Source organism: Canis lupus, chromosome 24, assembly GCF_048164855.1.
Source record: "Canis lupus baileyi chromosome 24, mCanLup2.hap1, whole genome shotgun sequence".
NCBI lineage: Eukaryota > Metazoa > Chordata > Mammalia > Carnivora > Canidae > Canis > Canis lupus.
This window is the reverse complement of record NC_132861.1, coordinates 10,835,315-10,852,574: the sequence shown is the minus strand read 5'-3', so window position 1 is coordinate 10,852,574 and position 17,260 is coordinate 10,835,315. Positions and strand designations below refer to the sequence as shown.

General features: G+C 41.7%; 1 protein-coding gene across 4 annotated transcripts in view; it reads left to right on the top strand.

Moving 5' to 3' along the window:
• Positions 1-1,930: 1,930 nt before the first annotated feature.
• Positions 1,931-17,260, top strand: part of TEX26 (testis expressed 26) — a 31,543-nt gene continuing 16,213 nt past the window's right edge. Inside the window, exons 1-4 of one of the 4 annotated variants that reach the window (XM_072795565.1) lie at positions 1,931-2,150; positions 3,181-3,234; positions 8,075-8,156; positions 12,912-13,077. In XM_072795565.1, coding sequence (XP_072651666.1) covers positions 2,090-2,150; positions 3,181-3,234; positions 8,075-8,156; positions 12,912-13,077 — 363 coding nt within the window. In that variant the 5' untranslated portion in view covers positions 1,931-2,089. Of the gene's footprint in view, positions 2,151-3,180; positions 3,235-3,647; positions 3,710-8,074; positions 8,157-10,172; positions 10,288-12,911; positions 13,078-17,260 lie in introns of all 4 variants that reach the window. The other 3 variants (XM_072795568.1, XM_072795567.1, XM_072795566.1) reach the window with 3 other exon arrangements.

The following is a 17,260-nucleotide window of genomic DNA, read 5'->3' as shown; positions in this document are numbered from 1 at the left end:
GACGTCTTAATTTCTGAATGATTAACCTTCACTGGTAGGTGGTATGGATAACTGTGCTTCTCTTTTCCCTGGAAAAAGAGGCTGGGATCTGTATAAACTTCTGACCTGATCCCTTCACTCTGTTGCTTTAACCCACTCCACTGCTCAGGGGAGGCCCAACTTCCTAGCACAGCCTGCAGGGCCTTTTGCTGCAGTTTCCTAGGCTCTGCCTTCACTCTTTCCAATGTGGCAATCCCATGTTCCCTGCCTCCTGGGCCTTTGCTCCACCTGGTGGCAGCTCTCCCTCTCTTGGTTTGCTCCTAGGCATCCTTGAGAACTCAGCACAGGCACTAGGAGGAGCTAGGGCCAGCTCCCCAAGCTCCCATCAATATCCAGGGCATTGCCCTCAATGTCATCATGCAGCTCATTTTCAGTGCAGTATTTGTTGGGAGGAAGAAGAAAGGAAAAAAAGTCAACTTAATCATTGAAAGGGGTTGCCTCAAGCAACCCTAATTCAGAGGCAGGAATAGTGCTATACTGCTCACAATAAAATGGACTTGTACCAAAAATCCATTGTGAAACAGAAAGGAAAGGCTATAAAAAGAATAAATAAGACAATAGAGCAATATCTTAGGTTTATGTGGCTTTATAATTTATAAATTATTGTTAGAATTATTCATCTTTACAGCCCGGTGAGGTGGGCACTGGTATACTCGTTTTATAGATAAATTGGGGCTCAGAGAAGTATTTGCTTGATTCCCAAGGGCCCCCAGGTAGAAAGTACAAAGAGATCTCCCAACTCCCGATTGGGTGTGTGGGGCCACAATTTTTCAGCTTGCCTAAGAAGAGACAAATATAAGATATTAATAAGAATTCACTCTCAACATTCTAAAGACTCGCTGTTTCATTAAAAAAAATTATTTTTTCTTAACTTATGCTATCCTAATGAGCTCTGCCATTTTCAGACCATAATCTGTTATTGGGTGTTATTTCCCCCATTTAGATGCTACTACTAAATCCTCGTTTAAACTCATTTCTTTTAATAACATTGACAGAACTCTAAACCTTCTGAGTGTTCCACTATCATTCATAACTATAAAATTAGAGAGTCCAAAAAATGCATTATACGTGTTCCACTATATGGATAGGACTCCTCTCAGAAAATTCTACTTTAGTTCTTAATTTTTAAGCAATGCCTTGCATACACACTTGGGATGCTTACTTTGATATGTATTCTGTGACCTTTGATAAACTCCTTTTTTAAAATGTCACACCTTCACCTTAGGTCCTACTTTCGAATAACCCCTTTGCAGAGGAGGAATGGTTGCAAATTGCTTTCTAAATATATTGCCAACGTCTCTAATGAGTACTTCCTCTCTTTTCTTTGCACCCAGGTAAGTGGCTAATAGCTATGTCCTAGCCTAGAGGCATTCAATTTTACTAAGCACCTACTATGTGTCAAACTACCAAGATTCTTGTCAAGAATACGAAGATAGAAACCCTCCACATTCTGGAAAAATTATGACACACTCAGAGGCGGAGGGGGAGGGGCGGTGAGAGACAGTTCAGTCTGTGGGAATTGAACAATTAAATTGACAATCACAAAACACAACGGTTTGTGCCAGAAACCTCCCCTGGTGAGGGGAAAGGTGTCACACACAACCCTGCCCACTCTTGTTTCCTACTTAATGCAAAGATCTAGACAACTCTGCCCACAGTCACTTAAGTTGAAAGTTAGGAACAGATGAAAATTTGCAATTGCAAATCTGACAATATGACTTTCTCTTCAACACTTGTCTTTATGCTCTTCTCCCCAGATATACAAGACAATGCACAGGAAAGCTCGTTGCAAGAACTACAGGAATACACGGAAGGAAGGAAGTATCCATATTCCTGGAAGCACAAGTCTGCTTCCAGGTCTCCAGCACCCGGTCTCCAGCCTGCCTGGTGGAGCGCGCCGGCGCCTCCCGCACCTGTCGGCCCCCCGCTGAGCTGCGGCGAGTGACCCGCGTCTCCATAGCGACGCGTCACAAAGCAGCCCCGAGCTGCTGCCCAGAGCACCCAGTCCAGCAGGGGCAGTGGGCGCCGCTAGGGCTTCTTTTGAGCAAGAATGGCATTGCCTGGGCCCGAGGCCGCGAGCGCCTCTCAAGACCGCTTCAAGAGGCAGCCAAGTAAGGCTGTGGACCCTGCGGGCTGCGAGGGGCGGGGGAGCGGCGGGGGGGGGGCGGGGGGGGGACGGCGGGCTTTTTCCTGGGAAGGGGGTGCACTAGAGCAAAGGCTGCTTTGGTCTGCAAGGCTCCTGGCCTCCCTCTTATGGGCGGGACTCCATTCATGGAGGGTCTGGGAGTCAGAGAGCATGAGATGTTCATGACTTGTCCTTTACAGCCCTTCGCTGCATTTCTGCAGAACCTCTCCCTGAACCGCTCAGGTGTTTTTAAACACCCCGCAATGTGCCTAGGAAGGGATAGGAGAAAGGAGGGAATAGTGCATTTCCAGGAGAACAAGGTCAAAGACAAACAAGGTACAGAGGTCAGATGCTCTGAAGACAGCAGATCCAGCAGAGATCTGATCCCCATCCAGGATTTAGAGAACAGCCCAGAAAACCGGAGATGCAGAATGCAGGGGCTCCTAAGCGGATCTGCGGAAGTAGCATCCCCCCATGTAGCTGTAGCAGAGGCTGGAAACTAGGCATTCAGCTGCCACTTCTATCCAACCTTTGCTGATTTTTTTCAAAGTGATTTTGTATTTAACTGAGGTAGAGCTTTTAATGCTAATTTTGCATGCAAATGCAGCAGGTTTACAAAGTCAGCTTTTTGTGTTAGTGGAGGGAGAGCCGTTCTAACTGTGATGCTAGTGGCATGATTACTGTGTAGTCAGCTCCATCCTGGCCTTTCTCATGGCAGTAATAACCCACCGCAGCCCTCCAGCTGGGTAATTGTGGTTCTGTGGTGGCTACAGAGCAGTGGGAACCGTTCAACTGCAAAGTCTCTAGAATTGCAGACCCACCAGAATGAAATGCATATTTTCATTCTGTTGATCTCTTTGTAAATTAAAGATGGAAAATTAAAATACTTAATTCGCACAAAAAATATTGAAAACACTGTTTCTGTATGACGACAAGGCAAAGAAGAGAGATAGGGAGAACCTCCTCCCCAGGGTTTCCCCACTGCATTCTGTTTGAATCTCCTCCTCTCTTTCCAGCCACCTGTCTTGGTATCTTTCACTGTCTCTTCTCCGCCTTCTCGTCTGGGGAATGTGAGTCCTCCAAGATCTATCCTTTTTGATTTACATCTTCTGTGCAGTGGCCATGTCCTACCAAGGGCTTCAAGTCTACTGGAACGTGCCAATGGCTTCCTAATCTTATGTCACACTCTCTCTTCTTCATTTTCATACCGAAGTATCCAACTGCCTACCAGATAGTTCATTTGGATGTCACAGAGGGCTAATATATACAAAGTTCCACCCCTTGTTCTCCTAGACTTTGCAGGATCAGTTAGGAAGATGCCAGCTGCTCAAGGTAAAAAGGAGAGCAGCTTCACTGATGCCCCACTTTGATTAGTAAGACTTATTGATTTTGCCCCCAAAGTTCCTCTTCTAGTGGGGAAGTTTGACTCTCCATGCCTAGTCTTGGGGCTCTAATAGAGTGCCACTCTCTCTTCCACTGCTAGAAATGTCATGCTCCAAAAGGTGGGACTGATGTGTCACTGCCCAGCTTTGGTCCAAAAATAAGGTGAGGTTGACAATAACTATCCTGGGCTACTTGCTATATAGTAATCGAACTATTATTGTATATGGGCTTATAATTGCTGTGTCAGTTTGAAGGACCATCATGGATAACCGTGAACTGGTGGCTTGAAACAAAGGACATTTATTGTCTCACATTCTGGGACCAAAAGGTCAAAATCAAGGTGCTGACGTGGCTGCACTCTCAGCGGTAGTTCTGGGGCAGGATCCTTCCTTGCCTCTTGCAACTTCTGGGAGCTGTCAGCGTTCCTGACCTGGGGCCCATCCCTGCAGCCTGAGTCTCTGTGGTCACATCACCTGCTCTTCTGTGTGAAATCTCCCTCTGCCTCTCCTAAGGGGGGTGAAATTGCATTTAGGCACCACTGATAATCCAGCATGATCTCCTCATCTCAAGATCCTTAACTGTATCTGCAACGGCCCCTTATTTGGTACCATTCACAGGCTCTGGCGTTTGGATGTAGATTTATCTTTTGGGTCCCCTTTCAACCTACTAAAAATGCTTGAATTTACCATCCCCTTTAGTCCTCCCAAATACAAGGCAAACTTAGAACAATCAGGTACTGTTTATACCTGCCCATCTATTGGGCTGTTGTGAAGCTAAAATGAAATTCCATACATGGAAACACTTTGAAAAGTGTAATATGTGTAATATGCACATGCTAGCTACTGTTTTATAATATTTTCAAAACCTCATAATAAATTTTCATAATTGTGAATACCTCCAGGGGTGATAAAGCACAAGGGTATAGCAGGGCTAACCAGGCATCACTGACCTGTCATTGGCCACTTCCTCCGCCTTCCTCACCTGGACCTTTTGCTGTGTCTCAGACTTTTATATGTCATGGCACTTTGTCTGAAAAATGTTTCACTCTGTGTCCTCCTGTGGTTACTGTCAAACTCCCACTTTTTTTTTTAAGATTTTATTTATTTCTTTATTCATGAGAGACATAGGCAGAGGGAGAAGCAGGATCCCTGCAGGAAACCCAATGCAGGACTCAATCTCGGGATTCCAGGATGATGACCTGAGCCAACGGCAGATGCTCAACCGCTGAGCCACCCAAGCATCCCTCACACTCCCTCTTTAAGTCCTGGCTCAGACACCACCTATTCTATGAAGTACCTCCTGGACCCACCTTCAGTGTCCTTTCTCTCATCCAACCAGAAAGAATTACACCCTCCTTAGAAATATCCTATGGCACACAGCACAGCAGTACATCTATAAGCTTGTGCTCATTGGATATTTGTCATCTCCTCTACTCACCTGTGAGTTCCCTAAGTCCAGAACAGGGTCTGTATGTCCTAGGGCCTAGCAGAGGGGTTCATCCATGGGAGTGATGTAGGACTTGACTATAGAATGGACAGAAAATGAGAGAAGGTAGAAATAGGAAGACAGAATCCTAGGAGAGGTGGACACAGAGTTATAGGGAGAAACACTGAGATACTTACCAGGAATAAATACAAAAGGGAGCAGGGGGACACGCTGGAAATAGATGTTTAAAATATTATGATTATAGATTTTTAAGTTATTTCTGTTAATGAAGAGGATTTGTTCTACTTTTTAAAAAGACTTTATTTATTTATTTGAGAGAGAGAGAGAGAGCACAAATGTGGGGAGGGGCAGAGGAAGAGGGACAAGTAGACTCGCTGTTGAGCAGGGAGCCTCATGCAGGGCTCGATCCTAAGACCCCTGGCATCATAACCTGAGCTGAAGGCAGGTGCTTAACGGACTGAGCCACCCAGGCACCTGAAAGAGGATTAATTAGAATAACATTTTATTTTCAGAAGCTTTGTCAATGGAAATATGAAGCATAGACACTGACCTGACATCTAGTAAGAAAAGTCATTAAACAAAAAATTGTAGAAAGAGCTACTGGAAATTGCACATGTCATCATTTTAGTCATCCAAGTGGGTTAGAGTTAGGGAGAAGGAGGTACACTTGGTCTCAGATCCTAGAAGCAGCTGGGCATGGCCCCTCCTGCACCTGATGCCTTCTGGAATAGGATCTCAGCAAAAGGAGGCTGCCAGCTGCCAGCCCCCAGACTGTCCTCAGAAAGGGGAAAGGCCGTAGGCAGGAACATCCAGAGGAGGGACACCCAAGCCATAGTCTGGTTTGCCCATGTGATGGATTGGGAGAATTGGGAGATGTTACCTGGAAGCTGTATTGCCAGGGTTTTTTAGGCATATTTGGGCCTAACAGGACATTGATCTGGATGGGGTTAGTATCCTTTGCTTTAGGAAGAAGAGGCTGAAATTATGTGTGGTGTCTATGCAGAGGACCCTTCCTGATCCTTGCAAGAGACATATTCCGAGGTTCAAATCAGGTTAAGTGAAGGTTTCTTTTAAGAACAGCACTGCCTCCCAATTTCTTCCCACTTACTTGTCCATACTTGGAATTCTCTGAACAAAGAACATTTAATTCTGCCATTGGAACAAAATGCTTGAAAGCATGAAGTGACTCCCACTAAAAGCAGTGACATCAGAGCATAATGTCATTTCTCACAGAATGGGATCAGGGCGTGGGCCCCCAAAGTGTGTGTAAGCAGAGGCCCCGAGTGTAGCATTCAGGGGCTAGACTTTTGTTAGACTGGGGAAGCTAGTGGAGGTGAATCTCAACCAGTGAAAAGGCCGTGGGGAGACAGTCATGGATGAGCAGGTCCAGCTGCCAGGCTGCACCCAAGGGCCTGTTAAATCAGAAACAAGACCTGGTTGGGAGATGTGGAGATGAAATAGGAAGAAGTGCGTAGACAGCAAAAATTCAATGTTTGGTCAGGGCCCTATAGGCTGGGCAGTGCATATAGATTTTAAGACTATTTGGAAATTGTAGACATATTTGAGGAAAGTATTTTCCAGCACTTGTATTTGATGCACAAGCAGGAATGTCACAGGCAATGAGGTGGCTACAGGAGTCTAGCAGTGAGGTGCTTTCCCCCAGCCAGCAGTGTATGAACGTGAAAGGGGACCGTTTTAACCAGGTTGTAGTGAAATGTAAACAGGTTAATGGCCCAGAAAAGAATAATGAGAGAATGACTCAGTTACATTTAAAATCTTTACTCGCAAGAACTTTGGTGGTACTCCCGTGGACAATGGGAGGTTGGGGCAGATAAATGCTGCTGTTGTGAGTGTGTGCCTGATGGTTACTTCTCTGTCTTCATCTTCCTGGACCTGGCCAGCTTTGCCATAGGCCATCCCTCCCACTTGCTTCCTGGAAACCCCTCCTTCCTGTGGCCTTCCAGTCACACATGCCCCTGGTGTTGCCCTGCCCTTGCTGACTGCTCTTCTTGGCCTCTTCCCCAGACTCCCCTTTTCCCCAGGCTCTTGACATTGGTACGCCAGAGGCTTCGACCTTTGGACTGGTCTCCTCTAACTATACTCCTCTTATGGATCCCACCCGCTCTCGTAGTGTAAATCTCACCTAAGCTACAGAATCATGAGCAGTTGTGATGAAAAACACATTAGAGCTGCCCCAGATGAGTTGGAAGGCTTTCGTGAATTATGAGCCCATTTTTGTAAAACAAGATGGTGAAAACTAAAACCCAATGCCAACATACTTGTTTTTTTTTTAATTTTTAATTTTTATTTATTTATTTTTTTGCCAACATACTTGTATATGTAAGTCTCTAGATGATTGTATCTGCAGTTGTTAAAGCATGGAAAGAAACCAGCACAGTTATTAACATGGGGGGGGGGGGGGAGTTGGGGAGGGGAGTAATGATGAGCTGAGGGAGGAAGGAGAGAAAAGGTGCTTGGGATAAAATGGAATATGTAAACTTTATGTAAAGTTGTTTCATGTGTGTATAGGTTTATCTACTATGATACATGAGAGGTTGGTCACTAAAGTCATAGTGGACATCTTAAGGTGATAGCACCTCAGACTTTCTGTTTCATATTTTTATGTGTTGTGTGAACTCTTTAAAATAGCCTGTATGAATTCTCAGGAAAAACAATGGACCTATTTTTATTTAGATAATTCACCTGAGCTTTCCTCTTTCCTACAAGAGGCTGCAAATTGGTCTTTATTTCTTTAGACTTTAAATTATTATCAAAAAATATTTTTCTCTTGAAAAGTTATTTTAATTATTATTATTATTATTTTTTAAAGATTTTATTTATTTATGAGAGACACAGAGAGATAGAGAGGCAGACACACTGGCAGAGGGAGAAGCAGGCTCCTTGAGGGAGCCCGATTTTGGGACTCGATCCCGGGACTCCAGGATCACGCCCTGGGTGGAAGGCAGACGCTAAACCGCTGAGCCACCCAGGCGTTCCAAATTATTTTAATTATTAAAACAACATATGATGGAACTTTTCTGGTCTGACACATTTCAAACTGTTTTGTCATACTTTTGACAGGTGATGCCACCTGGGATTCCTATGCCACCACCATGAGGACTGCATTCACGCCCAAGACAGGAGCGGTTCCTGCTCTAATTCGGTAGATCTTGATTTATGTCAGGTTGATGTGCACACCTTAAACTGTTCACCTGTATTCTATTATTCAGAGTCTAAAACCAAGACAAAGAGTAATCAGAGAAGGCTTATGAAAATGCACTGAGGTACAGTGCACAGTGCTCCTCCAAGCACCAGACAGGCTTCCCTTCTTAAGACAGTATCCAGACCTCTTACAGGAGAACTAAGGAAGGGAACACATGGAATCTTCATAAAGTTGATGCAGGTCATGCTTTATGATAGAGCCAGTATATAGGTTAACTGAATTGTGCTACCTGAACATGGAGTAGGAATCAAATCCATTATCTGGTATAGAGTAGGCAGGCAATGACAATTGAATAAGTGGCTGAATGGAGAATTGTTAGCACTTCCATCACCAACATTGGTCTTGGAAGCTGGAGGGCCACCAGTACTTACCCTTACCTTCACTGCTCCACTTACTGTTTCCTAAAATGGCTTGCAACAGCTCCATTTCCACCTGAATTGTGAGTGTTGAGAATTTCTATCCATCAGCCACCTCTTTAAACTCATTGGTGGGTGAGGAAGAGTGAGATCAGGAAAGTCCTATCATTGTTCATTGCATCCGTGGTGGGTGGGAAACCAGCATGGAGAGCCTTCTGCCTGCCTGTGTTTCCTCTGTGAAGTGTTTCCCACAAAGAGGATCTTTTCACCTTAAAAGTTCAAGTTGCTGGGATGCTTGGATGGCTCAGTGGTTGAGCATCTGCCTTCGGCTCAGGGCTGACCCCAGAGTGCTGGGATCGAGTCCTGCATAGGGCTCCCTGCTTCTCTCTTGCCTATGTCTCTTCCGTCTGTCTGTCTCTGTGCGTTTTCTCATGAATACATAAATAAAAAATCTTTTTAAAAAAAGTCCAAATTATTGAGAAGCCAAATGGCGTAAGGGCGAGAGCACGGCTGAAGAGTACAGCAGAAGTCGATTTTACCCTCTGCTCCCCTGCTCTACCTGCTATGATCGCTGCTACCTTCAGCAGGTTACAAGCCATCCGTGGCTCAGTTTTATGGTTGGTGAAGTGGGAATGATGATCCCTGCCTTAGGGGTTTTTCTAAGGATGGAATGAAAGCACTAGTACAGTGACTAGCACCAAGAAATTACTCCGAATTTTTCATTAATTTTTTTCTCAGTATATATCTGATAGACTTTCAAAAACGACAAGCCTGCAAGACTCTTGATATCTGAGTTACTGTCTATCCCACTGAGTTACATTATGTCCCCTAACTGGGAGATTTATCATCTGACGGGAATGATCATGCCAGCTTCCCAGTCAGTAACAGTTGTCTCAAGAAGAAACATTTGGGAAAAATTCCAAAAACAAATGGGTCCTAATGGAGTCTAGGTCAGTGGTCTTCAAATTCGCATATTTTTTTAAGTTCACAGAAAAGTTTTCATTGTAAAATAATTGTGAGAGAGAAAATGCATAGCCCATCCTAAAAGATTGACATTTTAAAATGAAACTATGAAGTCAGCAGAAACAAAATATAGCCAATGGGTAATCTAAACACTTTAACAAATTGATAGTTGGTATGATCTTTTTGAAAAATACGCACCTTCTTTAATAGGCCATTTATTTCATTCCCTTTGCTTCTTGAACTCTCTTATTCCACTCCACTTCCTCCAAAGAATTTTAATCTGCTGTAATATATTTTGTTTGAAAGCAATTTATTGATCACTCCATTATACTTTGTTGAAATTCTTTTAGTATATTAATTGAAATTAATTTTTAAACATGTTACGTGACCCTAAGTATTGAGTTATCACAATTATTTTTAGTACATGATTGCTCAAAGCAATAAATACATTACAAATGTTAATAATTACTAAACACAGAAAGTAAATTTTTTGAAATTGCATCTTAAAGAGATAAATGTGACTGTTCTGTTTGAAATTAATTTATGTATCCAGTTTTAAGTGTTATTATTTTTGGAACGAGACTGCATTCAGCATCAATTTTTTTTCTGCTTCTGGTGTTTATTTTTCAATTTATAGATGCTACTGTTGAGCAATCTTGTTCACATGAGGAACTGTGAATGAAAGGAGTTAAGTGTGGGATTGTCATTCAAGACTTTGAACTCTTTCTGAGTTATATGCCAAAAATTACAAGGTGATTTTTATGATTGAGCAGCTGACAACTTGGTTGGGTACTCTTTCGATTTTATTGAAAGCAAATAATTAGATGATATGTCATCCAGTTACTGAGTTATTTGCTAACTCATTTTCTGAGAAGTATACTGAAAAGCTACGTCTTAACAAATGACTATTCAATTACATCAGTTACTCTTTCACTTGGAAGAAACTTGTTTAATATTTTTTCCCAGTTTTATTAAGGAATAATTAACATGCATCACAACATATAAGTTTAAGGCATATGGTATGATGTTTGGTTTACATACATTGTGAAATGATTGCCACAATAGATTCAGGTAACATCTATCTTCCCTTATAGATACAAATCAAACATGTATTATGCACTTAATGAAAGAGAAAGTTTTACATGCTGAAAATGAATTGGTCTGGCAAGTCAGCATATTACTTCCATGTATTGTTACATATTTTACAATATAAAATAAAATGAGGACTGGCTGTATTAGAGTAAATATTTCATAATATGTTTGGGTTAAAAAAATGAGACTTAAGTACCTTATTGAATGAGGAATACAAAATCTGAAGGAAAAAAATAACATTTTTATGTACCAGTTTTATCCAGTGAGTCTTTATGAATCTGGTAGTCTTTTTCTGGTCCCAGAAAAGATTCTGGTTGTGTTCAAAAGAATCAGCATTACCACCCTGTACTGCTTTACCTATTCAGAGATGCTTTTCTTTCTAGTGAATGACATGTCCTAGGGATTTTTTTTAAGCTGGAAAAATGTTTAATTTTAAATATGTGGGGGAAAGGGCCATTTTGAAGCACTCTATATTCCCTGTTCTCTTCTCAGATGCTTCTCCCTAAAGGGAGCTGAACATTCTGTAATTGTTAGGAAATGAAAAACTAGACATTGCTCTTAGCTATAGCACTCTACAGCATACCTAAATTCAGGACATCCCACATAGACCACATGCCCTGGTTAGAATATGGCATCCCCCTCCCTTTTACCCGCCCCTCCTCACCCTCTCAGACCTCCAGAGGCAAGCAGGAGATAGGGGTATGGAATTCGGATTACAAGGTTCCTTCCTTGGAACCACTAACAGTTTCTCTTCATGAGGCAACCTTCTTGACCTCAGAGGCTTATACCCAGAGGTGTCTTGCACTGATGTAAGATCCTATCATGATGTGCGGAAGGGTGAAAGGTGTGGGATAGAAAACACCTGTGGAGATCTGGAGGTTTGTTCTCAGGCAGAGGCGCATTAAGAAAGAGTACATTGAGGGGTGGAGATCTGAAAATCAATTCCCTTAAAGCGATTTTATTTGTACTGTGTTGCCTTTGGAAAATCTTCATGTGCCTTTGATTACTTTAGCTGAACCTACACATCTGAATGACAAGTAAAATAGTCCATCATCCAGATGTATCCCACTTTCTAGATGTTTGGTTTCTTATAGACAGTACCTGAGTTCAACCCAGGCTTCTTTAAAAAAAAAAGCCAATATGAAACATTTTAGACATACACAAAAGAATATGCAATGAATCCCTAGCTATTATCCAGCTGCAATAATCAACACATGGACACTTTTTATATATATCTTCCACCCAGCCTTCCCGCTGGGTAATGTTGAAGCAAATTCCAGGCATCATATCATTTTAATTCTAAATATTATTTTTATGTGTATCTAAAAGAAAAGGACTCTTTAAAGATATGCAACAATACCACTGTCTCAGCTAAAAAAGGAATAGTTTCTTAATATCAAATGGTCAGTCAGCAATCAAATTTCCCACTAATGTCTCATAATTAAAAAGAAATAATTAGTCAGTTAGAAATTAAATCCAAATAAATTCTACACATTGCACTTGGTCATTATATTTTTTAACCTCATTTAATCTATAGATTCTCCTTTTTTTTTCCCCTAAGAATTTCTTTCTTGAAACAGATAATTGTTCTGGATTTTTCTGATTTCATTCCCATATATATTTCTTTCCCATATATTCCCATATATATTTTATTTTATTTTATTTTATTTTATTTCCATATATATTTTAAATAATATTTCTCTTTTCCTGTATTTCCTGTAATCTAATATTCCAAATTCATGTGATTCAAGTTTGGTATTTTGACAAAAATATTAATAGGTTTTGTGTATGTCCATCCAGGGCACATAATAGCTGGTGGACTCTCTTCTTGGACTGTGAGTAGGAACTGGTGATCATTGCCTGGATGCATGGTTTTATTAGGGCCTTGCAAACTAGTGGTATCTCAGTTCTTATGTATCTTCCTTTAATTAACTGGAATACTTCCATAGAGAGAAACATTTCTTCACCAAGTATTTGATTACATTGAAATACTGTTTATACAGGAGAGTACAAGCATTTTAAAAAATTAAGTGAATTAATGAACTTCAGATGGTTGTTCTTTTAAATTCCATTTTAGGTCTCCCATATTTTTGTTAAGAGCCATCCTGAGACACAAAATTGTTTTTTTTCAAGGGAATCTGGAAGTTAAGTGATTTCTGGCATAAAGTCTTAAACTAACCAATCTTAAAAAAAAAATGTAACAAGCTAAATTATTTGACATGTGTACTGCTGTAAGATTTGGTATTTAACCCCTCATTCTGATTTTCACTGTCTTTTCTTGTAGCCAAAAAAGTATCAGAAGACTAGGATATACATATTCCCTTAGTGATCCTATTCCCAATCAGACACAGTACAATGATGAGTATGTTTGGAAATTTCCTTCTAAAGAAGATTTGATCAAAACAGGGACTTCAAGAAGAACCAGGAGCCACAAATTTCACCCCAGTCAAGTAAGATAATATCTACATATCCATTGAATTTAATACAGTATCAAAAAAAAGAATTTAATACAGTATCAGTAATCCATACAGAATGAGAATTTGAATATGTCCCCAAATGTTTCATCTATACTTATGGTCCTTCTTATACTACTTTTGCCCACCTTCTCACATTTATTTGTAACCACTTCTCCCTTATCCTCCAAAATTTTAAAAAGACTTTTAAAAATTGAAATTAAATTCATGGGGCATAACATTAGCCATTGTAACATAAAGAATTCATTGACAATTAGTACATTCATAATGTTCTGGAACGACCACCTTTATCTCATCCCAAAACATTTTCATCATCCCAAAAGGAAACTCCACACCCATTAAGAAATTACATCCTGCTTTCCTCTTCCTTAGCCTCTGATAATTACCAATCTGCTTTCTAGCTCTATGGATTACCTATTCTGGATATTTTTTTATGAGGAATCATACAATATGTGACCTTTCGTGTCTGGCTTCTTCACTTAGTATAATCCTTTCAATGTTCATTCATATTGTAGTATCTATCAGTACTTCATTTCTTTTTATGGCTCCCTTTTATGGTTGAAGAATATTCTATTGTATGTGTATACCACATTTTGTTCTTTCATTTATCTATTGGTGGACATTTGGGCTGTTTCCAGCTTTTGGCTATATTGTCAATAATGCTGGTGCTCACAAATATTTGTGTTTGGTATTATGTGTTCTCCAGCTACCAGATCTTTTGTCATTTTGTTTACTCTGTCTGGAATCCCTTCTCCTGTCCACCAAGGAAATTCAGACATTCCTCAAGGTGCAGCTATCTCTAATTCCCTTCTCCTCCAGATGGAAGCAACTAATATTCCCTCTGACTTCCGTACCCTTCTCCCACCATAGAAAGCAATATTCAGTTATAGTAAAGGGTTTCATTTACTTGGCTACCCCCTTGGTATGGTGCCATGTGGGATGGAGCCACCTGGATGCATTCAGTAGACACTAAAGTGGTAGAATGGGCAGGATTTGGTGACTGAAAATATATAAAACACAAGGAAGAGGAAAGAATGAAGGATGGAGTTTCTGTTTTTGACTTGGATGGCTGGGTGTATGCTGCAGCTGTTTGCTGAGCTGGAACATGGGTTAGGACCAGGTTTGGTGTGAAAGGGCATGGGGGAAATGTGAGTTCAGTTAAAGACATGTTGGTTGAAAACATGTCCAACAGGCAGTTGAGTATGTAGGTCTGGAGTTTGTGTGGAAGAGGAGAGCTATAGATGTAGACTTGGGAGTAATTAGAACATAAACACATACCCGATTTAATTTGGTTCCTCATGCTTCCATTTATTTTAATGAGTTTACCTCTTAAATATTTGCCTTAAGATTTTAAAATTATGTAAAGCAGTCAGTTACAATATTATACTATGTATGTGTTATATCCACACATACACACAAAGCATTTATTTTCCATTTAGGTGTTGTTGAAGGCTCTCAGCCAAAGAGAGCTCGAGTGGTAGGGTGTCCTGTGCATTCTTGGCCAATGAGTGGTAGCGGGGCAGACTGCCTTGTGCGCTTTCAACCAATGAGGGTTACACACCAGGTGGCGGCAGCTCCAGCACCTAAATGCCCTTCCCCTTGACCTGCGACCTGCGTTGAGCGTGTGCTGCCTTGTTTACTCTGCTGCACCCTCTCTACCTGCTACTTATTTGTTTTTGTTGAATGGTTTTGGCTGTGGCTCAGGGCCTGACCTAGGATGAGGCTAGCAAGGTGCACCTTCTTTGCTAAGAGAGAGGATCTGCCTCTAAAGAACAGTTGCCCTGGGAGTTAAAGTGTAGACTAGTGGTTTGGAGCTGCTTCAAGGAAAGGGTGGTGGGAAACAACGGCCGGCTGATATATACGGGTGGCAATTGTGATGCATCCCAGTGTGGACAGTCAGGTGGAAAATGGGCTGGAGGTGGGTCAGTGTTTAATCAGTGACTACAGGACTCTGCAGCTGATTCTGTTCACTGGCACCTTTTGCTTGCAGGGCTTACATATATAGGAGGGCCCTCAGAAGACTAGCACTACCAGGGAGAGCATGTAGAGGATAAAGATGGGTGTGCCTGATGAAGTCCTGGGGAATCCGTAGGTTTGAGGTGTAGGGTAAAGAAGGAAGCAGTAAATGGAGACAAAGGAGCATTCCTAAAGGAAAGCCTGAAGGATGTGGTATCTGAAATGTCTGGGAAAGAGATATAGAGCAATCTATCATCATGTAAATTATCTCTGCTATCCATGGAGTATCCCACCAGAGGTCACTGGTGACTGCAATTCCTGTTCAGGATACCGGAAAAAAAAAAACAATTTACCTGGGCCTAGCAATGTTCTGGGAGGGCAAAGCCTTCAGGCAGTGACTGGTTATCTGTACAACCTTTTTATTTACTTGTTTAAGCAGCCAATATTTATTGAGTGCCCAGCATGTGCCAAGCCCTCTTCTGAGCCTGGGGATGTAGCCGTGAACAAAACAGGAAAAAACCCTTATCTTTGTGGAGCTTACACGTTTGTAGGGGGAGACAGACAACTGATAATAAATATAACACACAGGCAAACTTTAATGTGCCATAAAAGGTTAGAAAGTGTTAATTTTATGGGAAAAAAATGATCAGGGAAAGGGGGATCCAGAGTGGAGTGGATGGGGTAAGGGTCTGCAATTTTATGTGGGATAATTTAGGGAGGAGTCATTTAGATGGTGACCTTCAAACTAAGATTTGAAGGAGGTGAGAGAGAAAGCCATGCTGATATTTCTGGTGAGAACTTCTCATCCTTTCAAAGGCAAAGCCTTTAGGCAGAAGTGTGTCTGATGTTTAAGGAATTGCAAGGAAGTTTTGGTAGCTGGAGTTCAGTGAGAAGGAGGAGGAGGTGAGAACAGAAAACAAAGAGGAGGAGGGTTGGGAGGGGGAGAGGGATAGATGTGTGCTGAAGTGGGGGGAATAAATCATGTAGAGCACTATAGGCCATTGTATGGACTGTGACTATTATTTTGAAAGATATGAGGAGCCACTGCAGGATTTTGAGAAGAGGGGTCACATGATTATGCTTTAACAGGATCGCTCTGGTCAGGAGTAGAGTATAAGAGAGTAGAGGTGGAAGGCGAGATACTGGTTAGGAAGCTATTGCAATAGTACAGGAGATAAACACTGATGGCTCAGACTAAGGTGGTAGGCATGGTTGGGAGAAATGGTCAGATTCTAAATATATTTTATAGGTAAATAAGATTTTCTGATGTAAAAAATGTGAGATGGGGAGCAGAGAGATGGGCCAAGAATGACTCCAGGGATTTAGGTCTAAACAGTGGTAAGGATAGAGTGGTCATTAACAAAATGTAGAATATTTAAGACTGAAGAGGACACTCAGGAGTTCAGGTGCGGGAATGTGAAGTTAGAGGTGTCTTGGTAAAATTCCAACAGGAGATCTACAGGAGGACATTGGATATAGGGATCTGAGTTGAGGGAGACGTCTAAGCTGAAGATGTATAGGAGTTATTCATGTATTCGAAATAAAATGAGACTGGATGAGATCATCAAGCTAGAAAACAGAGGAGGTTCAAGGAATGAACCTTGGGGCACTTCACTATTAAGAGGCCAGTGGAAGAAGTAGCAAAATGGACTGAGAAGGGGCAGTCAGTTGTAGAGGAGAAAATCTAACTGAGTGTGTTGTACTGGAAGCTAAGTGAAGAAAATGAAGAGAGGGCAGCCCCAGTGGCGCAGCGGTTTGGCGCCGCCTGCAGCCTGGGGTGTGATCCTGGAGACCGGGGATCGAGTCCCACGTCGGGCTCCCTGCGTGGAACCTGCTTCTCCCTCTGCCTGTGTCTCTGCCTCTCTCTCTCTCTCTGTGTGTGTCTATGGATAAATAAATAAAATCTTTAAAAAAAAAAAAAAAGAAAATGAAGAGAAAGGACTGACCATTGTGTGAAATGCTGCTAGCAGGTTTAAGAAGATGAGGATAGATTGGCCATTGGCTTTAGCAGAATGGAGGTCATTGGTTGCCTTGGAAAGAGCTGTTGTGGTGGAAGAATGCTTGATTAGTGTGAGATGGAGGGCTTCTTGGAGAACTGGCTAAATTCCAGATTTGGATTGGGAAATGTGCAAAATGAGTCTGGAACATCTTGTCATGCCACAGAGCAAAATATCCATTAAAAAACTACTAGAGTTATAATGAA